At 44.4% G+C, this 10,828-nt stretch overlaps 1 protein-coding gene and 2 non-coding genes across 4 annotated transcripts; all 3 read right to left on the reverse strand.

The window, feature by feature from the left end:
• Positions 1–1,189: 1,189 nt before the first annotated feature.
• LOC105729337 (small ribosomal subunit protein eS1) lies at positions 1,190–6,692 on the reverse strand. Of its 2 annotated transcripts, XM_021670479.2 has the most exons (6): positions 6,585–6,692; positions 5,745–5,848; positions 5,176–5,363; positions 2,720–2,928; positions 1,563–1,672; positions 1,190–1,367 (listed from the first exon to the last, which is right to left on the reverse strand). In XM_021670479.2, exons 1-6 carry the CDS (start codon positions 6,644–6,646, stop codon positions 1,246–1,248), a joined length of 795 nt encoding a protein of 264 aa, XP_021526154.1. In that variant the 5' UTR covers positions 6,647–6,692; the 3' UTR covers positions 1,190–1,245. The 2 variants fall into 2 exon arrangements, with proteins under 2 accessions (XP_021526154.1, XP_064239897.1); XM_064383827.1 differs by lacking the exons at positions 1,190–1,367; positions 1,563–1,672; positions 2,720–2,928 and adding an exon at positions 4,893–4,961.
• LOC135277860 (small nucleolar RNA SNORD73) lies at positions 1,969–2,033 on the reverse strand. The gene has a single exon (XR_010345436.1). It is a non-coding gene; the product is annotated as a small nucleolar RNA SNORD73 (small nucleolar RNA).
• On the reverse strand, positions 3,656–3,727 carry LOC135277859 (small nucleolar RNA SNORD73). Its single transcript, XR_010345435.1, has one exon. It is a non-coding gene; the product is annotated as a small nucleolar RNA SNORD73 (small nucleolar RNA).
• Positions 6,693–10,828: the final 4,136 nt, after the last annotated feature.

A 10,828-nucleotide genomic window follows, 5' to 3' on the forward strand; every position in this document is an offset into this window, starting at 1 on the left:
TGTTGCCCAGGCTGGAGTGCAATGGCACAATGTCAGCTCACAGCAACCTCTGCCTCCTGGGTTCAAGCGATTTTCCTGCCTTAGCGTTCTGAATAGCTGGGATTATAGGCATGTGCCACACCTGGCTAACTGTGTATTTTTAGTAGAGGTGGGGCTTCTCCACGTTGGTCAGGCTGGTCTCAAACTCCCGACCTCAGGTGATCTGCCTGCCTCAGCGACCCAAAGTCCTGGAATTACAGGCGTGAGCTACCAAATCTGGCAATAATTTTTAGACCATCTCACTTTGTAGCCCAGGCTGGAATGCAGTGGTGAAATCTCCACCTCCCAAGTTTAAGTGATTTGCATGCATCAGCGTCCCAAGAAACTGCGATTACAGGTGCCCACCACCACACCTAATTTTAATTTTTTTAGTAGAGATGGGGTTTCACTATGTTGGCCAGGCTGGTCCTCAACTTCTGACCTCAAGCAATCCACCCACCTCAGCCTCCCAAAGTGCTGGGATTAGCAATGTAAGCCACTGTGCCTGGCCTCCAAAATATAATTTATGTGTAAAAAAGTTTTAAAAATTCAAAAAAATTAAATGATATAGCTATATAAAAAATTCCTTTGAGCTTTGCCATAAAGGGGCTGAGTAAGGTGCTCTGGAAGGGTATACTAGTGTTTGTATCGTGATGGGAAGGACAGTGAGAAGGAATTGATAAAGGTGTGAATTGCTGGAGCCATGAGGCTGATTAGGCAAAAAAAAAAGGCTGTCTTATGTCTTAGCACAATCCATCCAGTGGTATGACAGAAGGCAGTTAACGATTAACATATGCATAGGTGGCAGAGTAGTAGTGGAAATTTGTGGGATTCTTTTCTCTTCTGCTTTATAACTTTTTTAGTGACTATAGGAAGCAAGGTTATCAGCTAAGCAATGAGAAAACTGAAGGCTTAAGAGGCAGAAACTGAATGATCGAGTGACTGGAAGGGGATAGCACTAAACGCCCACTTGTTAACAGCTTCCCTGCCCCATTTCAGCTTCACAGTAAAGGTGCATAGTAGTACGTTTATATCCAATTTGTCTGTTCACTTTATAGCTAGCGAGAAGCAGAAGATAGTAAACTCCATACAACAGGTCAGAAAAGTTTACCAGCTATCAAATTTACTATCTTATTCACCAAGCTGTCAGATTATTTTTTTAAAAAGAATGTTCAGAAGCAAACCATCACAAAGACTTTTTATTTGCCACTATTATAAGTCTGAACTTTAAACAGATTCTTGGACTGGTGGTTCATATCCATCAGCTCGTTCAACTTTAGCACCTGTCTCATCCCCAGTAGCTTTTCCAGAACTACTGCCTTCACCATGAAGCTCCATGAGTTTTCCCACTAAAAGGCCAAGAAAAAAAAAAAAAAAAAAAAAAAAAAAAACCTGTTAGTGATAGTGTATCTTGAAACAACGGTCAACACTACTATGCAATCATGACAGGAAGAAAAAGAAGGCCATGATATGGCCCCACTCCTCTTCCCCCACCCAGAAACAATGTATTTGGCCCCACGGAAATCATGTGATTTCTCACTTACATTCAAACTTGGGCTTTTTCAGCATTTTTACTTTTCTAACGAAGACATCATGGAGAGGATAAATAGACTGGCAAGCCTTTTCTATGTCTTTTCCAATGCTGTCTGGAATCCTGCAAACCAGTAACAGTAAATTTTTTTTCATCAAGTCCTATTTCTCAGATAATAAGGGGATAAGCCATTTCCTTTAAAAGTAGGGAAGCCCTGTAATAAACCTATACATGTAACACCTACCTCATTTAACCTGCATAAATCCTCCTGTAAGATAAGCTATTATCTTCCTTTCACACCGAAAGGATAGATGATCTGAATTACACAGCTAGCTAGTGGCAAAGTTAGTAGAATCTTCTGAGTCCAAGCCTTATGCTTTTTCCATTACACCTTCTTATTTAACTGTATATTGCACGAGAACATCAGAAAACGTAAGTTATCACTGGCCATCATCTGGGACCGAAACTTTTTTCATCACTTATTCCCATGCATTATTAATCATGAAAGGTTTTGTCTATCTTTGTGTGTGTCCATGTGTTTGTGTGTATATATATGTATCTTTTCTGGTTTTGAGACAGGGTCTTCCTACACTGCCCAGGTTGGCTCAAACAATCCTCCTACCACAGCCTCCTGAGTACCTGGGACTCCAGGCACGTCCCACTGCACTCAGCTCATTAAGTGTATTTTCCAAGTCAGCAAAAACATTTCCTGCCCTTCAACTCTACTGTGAGACAGCTTCATTCAAAAAAAAATTTTTTTTAACTATTGCATTTACAGAGTACTAGCAGCTCACCTTAAGTCAGGAGTTCAAGACCGGCCTGGCCAACGTCTCTACTAAAAATAAAAAAAACTAGCTGGGCATGGTGGCAGGCCTCTGTATTCCCAGCTACTCAGGGGGCTGAGGCTTGAGAACTGCTTGTACCCGGGAAATGCTGGTTGAGCCGAGACTGCACCACGGCACTCCAGCCTGGGCTACAGAGCAAGACTGACTCAAATAATAATGATATTTACTGAGTACTTAACACTCTTTCACTTAAAGGGACATAGCTAGAAGGATTCACAGACAAGATTTCAACAGACCTTTTACCTTGTCTCATATGCTTTTCCTCATCTGAGGAATAATCTAGTACTCAAGGTTGTGTTGTGTGAGGAAGGAAAGAAACACTTACAATTTATTGACCACTTCTTTCAAGTCATTTGTCTGCACCTCTCGCGTCATGATTTCCATCATCTTCTTCCGGATTTGGCGGACCTGTTGGTGCTGAGCATAAGAGGTCTTCCGTATCTGATTGTTGCGTTTTTTAGTAAAACCAACACAGAACAGACGAAGCAAGTAACCATCGGTAGTCTTGACATCAACATGAGCTTCAATCATTGTCTAGAGGAAAAAGGATACTGTCAGATATAACAGGCTTTATGTTATCCATTTATCCCTCAAGTTCTAATTTTGAAAAGCTGGACTGTCAAACGCTCATTATTAAATATATGAAGTATCCTAATTATAAGTAACATCTCTAGCTTACAGAATTAACTTCCTTGAACTTACCAAGTTACCCCCAAATTCTTACCCAATTAAATAACCAAGTCGTCTGAACTGCCCTTTCTCCTTTCTACCCCTATCGTTACTACCCACGATCTCAACTGGACCCAAACCCAATCCATTGCATATACACATACCCCTTTCAACAGCTCATCCCCATCAAGTATAAAACTACACAAGAGGAAAATAAGTTCTGAGAGGATCCATGGTGTTCTATGATATGAACATCTAGAGTGATGTCATTTTTCAAAAAAACTGTGAACAGGTGATTGCTGTAACTCTAAATGCACACTGTGAAAGATTCTTTTATGTTCCAAACCAAAGCCATGCTGATTAAATACCCAATTTCACATCTAAAATATAATTAAAAACCCCTAATTAATAGTCACATTATTGCCTAAATTGAAAAACCAAAAACCATATTGGGTAGTGATGAAAACTGATTTGCCTTATTTGCATTTTGTAAATTTTATAGCTTAGGAAAAAAAAAAAAACCTCATCAATACAATTTACAACCAAGGGACCTTAAAATATTTCCAGAAATGTAACCATAAAGCCTTAGGGGAATGTCAGGATAAATCTAACGGTATAATCAGTATGCATCATTTGAGATTGAAACATTTTGTCATCATTCATTCCCACATACAAAATATTCCAACTACACCAGGCACCATGGCTCACGCCTGTAATCTCAGCACTTTGAGAGGCTGAGGTGGGCAGATCACCACTTAAGTAAGGAGTTGAAGACCACCCTGGCCAAGAAGGTGAAACCCCATCTCTACCAAAAATAGAAAACTTAGCCAGGTGTGGTGGCAGGTGCCTGTAATCCCAGCTACTCGGGAGGCTGAACCCAGGAGGGGGAGGTTACAGTGAGCAGAGATGGCGCCACTTCACTCCAGCTTGAGCGATAAAGTGAGACTCAGTCTCCCCAAAACAAAACACTCCCACAAAATATTCCAACTGGATGGTTAGCCAGACACATCTGAAACATTTTCATTTCATCCTCACAATTCAATAAAATGATACTCTTATCTACACTTTACAGATAAACCGAAGCTTAGAAAACAAGTTACTTAGCAACGCGTGGTGGATCATGCCTATAATCCTAGCACTTTGGAAGGGCAAAGCGAGCGGATCATGAGGTCAGGAGTTCGAGACCATCCTGGTCAACATGGTGAAACCCTATCTCTACTAAATATACAAAAATTAGTAGAGAATGGCGGTGTATGCCTATGATCCCAGCTACTCGGGAGGCTGAGGCAGGAGAATCACTTGAACCTAGGAGGCAGAGGTTGCAGTAAGCCAAGATCTCATCACTGCACTCCAGTCTGACAACAGAGCTGGACTCCGTCTCCCAAAAAAAAGAAAAAAGAAAACAAATTACTTTCCAAAGAGAACACAATAGGGAAATAGAGCAAAGATTTTAACCTCACACCACAGGCTCTGCCACAATTATGCTCTATTGACAGTTACTCCAAATCCACTAAATTCTGAGGTGGGCAAAACGGCCCACCTGCACCTCGATATTCCTCAAAAAACCACTAATCTATGCAAGAAAATCTGACTATTATGATATACCACTATTAAATCTTAGATTTACCAGGGCGCGGTGGCTCACGCCTGTAATCCCAGCACTATGGGAGGCCGAGGCAGGTGGATCACCTGAGGTCAGGAGTTCGAGACCAGCCTGGCCAACATGGTAAAACCCCATCTCTACTAAATATACAAAAATTAATTGGTGGTGGTGGTGCGCACCTGTAATCCCAGCTACTTGGGAGGCTGAGGCAGGAGAATTGCTTGAACCTGGGAAGCGGAGGTCACAGTGAGCCAAGATCGTGCCACTGCACTCCAGTCTGGGCAACAGAGCGAGACTGTCTCAACAAAACAAACAAAACAACTCAGATTTAAACATTAAGTAAAATATGGTGTGGTAACCCCAGAGTTAGCACTCAATAATGGCAAGAAAACAAATACTTAAAATGAACTCTAAACCTCAATACAGGATATGCTCCTTCCAGTCATCAAACCGTGTTATCCTTGGTCAAACACTCATACATACACACTCTAAGGAACTTTGGGTCTCACCTGCCATTTTTTGACCATGGAACACATTTTGTCACGGGTAAGATCCATGCCATGGAAGTTAGTCAGGCAGTTTTTGCCCTGAACATCTTCAGTAATCAGCTTGAATTTCCTAAATGCAACTTCATCATTCTGCAAATCAGCAAGACTAACTTCAAACACTCGACCCTTGAGGCCATCAGATGCAATTTCTACAAAAGAAAAACCAAGTGTCTTAACATTTAGGAACCATATAAACACAGTCAAGCCTCTAAACTGAGGGTAGAAATTAAGTTAATGGTAAATTATAAAGACCTTAACCTTTGTTATCAAATCTATCCAGACACCAATAACTTATCGACAGTACTTATTAGAAATCCAGACCTACCTATGCACATTTTCTTAATTCAAAATCACCTTCTTGGCTCTACAATTGCTGTACTCAAAACAAGCACCATAGGTGCCAAGGCTGCAACCAATAGATGACATTTCCTTAAAGTCTCTGACCACAGGACCAACAATAGACCAATATGCCTGCTACAATACACAAACACCAATTTAAGGAAAATACAAACCAAGAATAAGATACTTACTGGTTCCTTGGGTCCTGGTGACTAGCGTCTTTCCAATGTTTCTTATATTGAACATAGCGGGTGCTTTCACATCATACCAATCTTTCTTAGAAAATGGATCAACCCTGGATTTTAAGAAATTGCTTAAGTTCCATTGCAGATTATTCTGTGTTTATTCTGTGCTTTCTTCATTCTAATACCACTATTAATGTTATTTCCTATCAATATTTTTAAAAGCTGGCCGCCAATTTGATACTGGAGTAGTTTGTGAGAGGCACATACGTAAATCTAGCTCTCCCTACTGTGTTTCACTGCATGCATTAGACTTTGAAAACTTATGCCCACTTCCCACCCTCATCGGTCCTTCCACTACACAAGCACGAGTAACATGCAATCTCATTATTGCTGGTACGTAATGGCATGCACTGGTAACTAAGACCCTTCATGGCCTCAAAGCTTAGTGGGAGCTCGCAGTTTCCACTGGGACCAAGCAGAGGCGGGACGGACAGGTCCTGAATGGCTAGAAGGGTGCTTTCCTCAACTCCTGCTCTCGCAGTGCCATCAAACACCCGCAGAATTGAAGCAGCCGTGAGCCCACAAAACTAACATTCCAGCCGAGTCGCGGCGGCAACCGGCTAAAATGCGACGGGCCCAAGGACCAGAAGGCCTGGGAAAGGCAGCCGACCTGCCGCTACTCAGCACAGAGACCCGCCAGGCCGCGTTCCTGGGTTCACCAACCCGCCACGGCCCGCACAATCCGACTGGAATCCTCGCCATCCGGCCTACGCCGCGATCTAGGACCAGCCCGCCGATTCCAGCAGACCCCTAAAAAGCAGGAGAGCCACAACGGTCGCCACTTACACTTTCTTCTTGGCTCCCTTTTTGCCGCCTTTCGTAAGGCGCTTGTTCTTGCCAACCGCCATGGTGCTGCTCAGAGAGCCAAAAGGGCGGAAGTGGAATTCGCGCGAGAACTTAGGCGTAAGGGGGCGGGGCACGCCGTCTACGTGACCTTTGCCCTCTTCCTCTTCCGGCCTCAAGAATACTGCGACAATAGAGAGCGCCACTGCTCCTACTGTTGTTGCGTTGGCGCCATCGTGTGTTGGGAGGTCGCGCGGCATGCCGAGGGCTCACTGGAGGCCGTACCGTGTGAAGGCGTCTGTGGCCTGAGGTACAGGCGTCTGGTTACCTGTGGTTTCTGTGACTGTGACGTCAGGAAGTAAGTTTCAGTAGAACTAAACGCCCACTCAACATCCTTCAAAGCTGAACTCACCGTCTAACCCCCACATCTGCTGTTTCTCGAGAGCATTGGCTCTGGAGTCAGTCAGTGGATCTGATTCAAATGCCGGTTTCAACAGGGCTTTGCTTGCGACCTCTCCATGCTTGTTTTCTTTTACGTAAAAGGGGGGTGATAAAACAGTCGGCTTCATGAGGTTTTATGAGTATCACTCCAGAGACCCTAGCAACGTTCTGCTTGTTAATGTGGGTGCTGGTTTATCTTAGGTGTTATTGCTTTATGAACATTCACCAAGCTCTACGCTTATTTGTGTCCTTTTCTATATGTCTGTTTTACATTGATTAAAAGATTTTTTTAAAGTGAAGTGCGACCAAACTCGGTGGCTCACACTCAGCACTTTGAGAGGCTAAGGTAGGAGAATCAGTTGAAGCCAGGAATTGGAGAATAGCCTGAGCCACACAGCCAGACCCCGTCTCTACAAGAAAATTTTAAAGTTAGCAGGGCGTTGGCCAAGTGTGGTGTCTTACAACCGTAATCCCAGCATTTTGGGAGGCTGAGGCGGGCAGATCGCCTGAGCTCAGGAGTCCGAGACCAGCCTGGCCAACATGGTGAAATTCCGTCTCTACTGAAAATACAAAAATTTAGCTAGGCGTGGTGGCGGGCGCCTGTAGGCCCAGCTACTCGGGAGGCTGAGGCACGAGAATCTGAGCCCGGGAAGCGGAGGTTGCAGTGAGCCGAGATTACACTACTGCACTCCAGCCTCAGCAACAAGAACGAAACTCTGTCTAAAAAAACAGAACAGCCGGGTGCCGTGGCTCACGCCTGTAATCCAGCACTTTGGGAAGCCGAGGCAGGCAGATCACCTGAGGTCAGGAGTTTGAGACCAGCCTGGCCAACATGGTGAAACCCTGTCTCTACTTAAAATACAAAAATTAGCCGAGCATCTTGGCAGGCACCTGTAATCCAAGCTACTCAGGAGGCTGAGGCGAGAGAATCGCTTGAACCCGGGAGGCCGAGGTTGCAGTGAGCCAAGATGGCACCATTGCCCTCCAGCCTGGGCAACAAAAGCAAAACTCCATCTCAAAAAAAAAAAAAGAAGTGAAATCTCCAAATTGTTCCATTTTTGCAACTAATCCAACCCCCCCTCCCCCCCCACACACAATCCTGTTTTAACTGTAGGGGTTAACAGAGCACATTCTGGCAAGATGTGGCTGGCTAGCTGAAGCGTGCAGCCCTTGGAAAGCATCTGGCCCATAAAGTCTTGGTACTCAGCCAGGGGTGTGTTGAGTTCCCTTCTCTAACTTCCCCTCTGGCAGAAAACCCTGTGACCAAGCCAGAAACCAACCCTCACTCACAAGGCCCCCAGCAAGCTTTTAAACTTACAATCCCTTCCAGTCCTGCTAGCCTCCATCCCCTAACTCCTACTACGCCCACTCCCTAAGAGAACCTTCCTAAACCTCTACAGAGGCCTGAAATCTTGTAATAATTCCATAAATCTCACTTGCCTGGAGGATAAATCCAAAGTCTTAGTTTCATAATGGTATGAATGTACTTAACACTACTGAACGGTACACTTAGAAGAGGTTAAGGTGGCCCTGCCAGGTGCCTCAGGCCTGTAGTTCAGGCATTCGGAAGGCTGAGGCAGGAAGATGACTTGAGGCTAGGAGTTGGACTCCAGCCTGGGCAACATAGTGAGACTCCATCTCTTTTTTAAAAATTTGTTAAAATTTTAAAATTTAAAATTTAAATTTGTGGTGGCTCACATCTGTAATTCCAGCACTGTAGGAAGCCAAGGCAGGAGGATTGCTTGAACTCAGGAGTTTGATACCAGTTTGGTCAACATTGCAAGACCTCTTCTCAACTAAAAATTGAAAATAAAAGCCTGGCGTTATGCCAAATGCCTGTGGTCCCAGCTACTCAGAGGCTGAGGTGGGAGGATCCCCGGCACATTGGGAAGCCAAGGCAGATGGGTCACTTGAGGCCAGGAATTCAAGACCAGCCTGGACAACATGTTGAAACGCCATCTCTATGAAACATACAAAAATTAGCTGGGCGTGGTGGTGTGCACCTGTAGTCCCAGCTACTCGGGAGGCTGAGGCACCAAAATCACTTGAACCTGGGAGGTAGAGGCTTCAGTGAACCAAAATCACGCCACTGCACTCCAGCCTGGGCGACAAAGTGAGACTCTGTCTCAAAAAAAAAAAAAAAAAAAAAAGAAATGTTATAGGTCCCCCAGTCTGCCTACTCCAGAATAAAAACCAAACTTACCTTCTTCCTGGTCTGATTCCTCTTTCTGCCCAAGAGTGAAAGCCACAGGGAGAGACCTTAATGAAGTCAGCTGCATCTAATTTATTTCAGCAGCACCAGCTCCTAAGGGATTTGTCAGAGGTCTACATTTCAATCCTAAACTTTGTTTTGTAGTAAAAGCTTTAAAAAATGTCTATTAATATTTTCCTGGCCCTGTTACATTAAATGATGCAATCAGCAATTTTAATTTCATTGTATTGATTAAAAGATCGGGGCTGTGAAATGAGTTTGTTGGGTCTCAACCATCATTTAATACTTTCAGATATTAAAGTATTAAATACTGGAACAGGCCAGGCACAATGGTTCACGCCTATAATCCCAGCACTTTGGGAGGCTGAGATGGGTGAATGCTTTGAGCTCAGGAGTTGGAGACCAGCCTGGGCAACATGGGAAAACCTTGTCTCTATAAAAAATAAAAAATCAGGTGTGGTGGTGACTTGTGGTCCCAGCTACTTAGGAGGCTAGGTGGGAGGATCACTTAAGCCCAAGAGTTTGAGGCAGCAGTGAGCCATGATGGCACCACTGAGTGAGACCCTGTCTCAGAAAAAAAAGAATAAAATGGAACAGAAAAATGTCAGAATGCATCAAACCTAGTAAGGTGTCAATATTGTTTCATTGGCTGGCCGGGTGCAGTGGCTCACACCTGTATTCCCAGCACTTTGGGAGGCTCAGGCAGGCGGATCACCTGAGGTTGGGAGTTCAAGACCATCCTGACCAACATGGAGAAATGCTATCTCCACTAAAAATACAAAATTAGCCAGGCATGGTGGGCACATGCCTGTAATCCCAGCTACTCGGGAGGCTGAGGCAGGAGAATCGCTTGAACCTGGGAGGGGGAGGTTGTGGTGAGACGAGATCTCGCCATTGCACTCCAGCCTGGGCAACGAGGGAAATTTTGTCTCAAACAACAGCAACAAAAATATTGTTTCATTGGCTGGGCGCAGTAGCTCATGCCTGTAATCCCAGCACTTTGGGAAGCCGAGCGGGTGGATCATCTGAGGTCAGGAGTTCAAGACCAGCCTGACCAACTTGGTGAAACCTGGTCTCTACTAAAAATATTAAAATTAGCCAGGTGTGGTGGCCGGTGCCTGTAATCCCAGCTACCCAGGATGCTGAGGCAGGAGATCCCTTGAACCTGGGAGGCAGAGGTTACAGTGAGCTGATCAAGATCATGCCACTGCACTCTAGCCTGGGCAACAAGAGTGAAACTTTGTCTCAAAAAGTATGTATATATGTATATATATATATCTCTATGTGTGTGTGTGTGTATGTGTGTGTGTGTATATGCATATATATGTGGTTTCATTAATTTTCTTTTCATCTGTGACTAATCTATTAAATCCACCCAATGAGTCGGGCACAATGGCTCATGCCTGCAATCTCAGAACTTTGGGAGGCCAAGGCAGGCAGACCACCTGAGGTCAGAAGTTCAAGACCAGACTGGCCAACATGGTGAAACCCTGTCTTTACTAAAAATACAAAAATTAGGTAGGCATGGTGGTATGCATCTGTAATCCCAGCTACTCGGGAGGCTGAGGCAGGAGAATCACTTGAACCTGGGAGG

The sequence above is a fragment of the Aotus nancymaae genome, unplaced genomic scaffold (genome assembly GCF_030222135.1).
Source record: "Aotus nancymaae isolate 86718 unplaced genomic scaffold, 86718_ANA_hifiasm-v0.15.2.pri h1tg000033l, whole genome shotgun sequence".
Classification (NCBI taxonomy): domain Eukaryota; kingdom Metazoa; phylum Chordata; class Mammalia; order Primates; family Aotidae; genus Aotus; species Aotus nancymaae.

What these genes read in the sequence shown, in the direction of transcription:
- LOC105729337 (XM_021670479.2), bottom strand. Translation starts at nt 6,646, where the DNA reads ATGGCGGTTGGCAAGAACAAGCGCCTTACGAAAGGCGGCAAAAAGGGA. An exon ending in AAAGAAGTGGTCAATAAATT is followed by an intron (nt 1,673 to 2,719) that starts GTAAGTGTTTCT and finishes ACTGGTTTGCAG; the next exon opens with GATTCCAGACAGCATTGGAA. An exon ending in GAAAAAGCCCAAGTTTGAAT is followed by an intron (nt 1,368 to 1,562) that starts GTAAGTGAGAAA and finishes TTGGCCTTTTAG; the next exon opens with TGGGAAAACTCATGGAGCTT.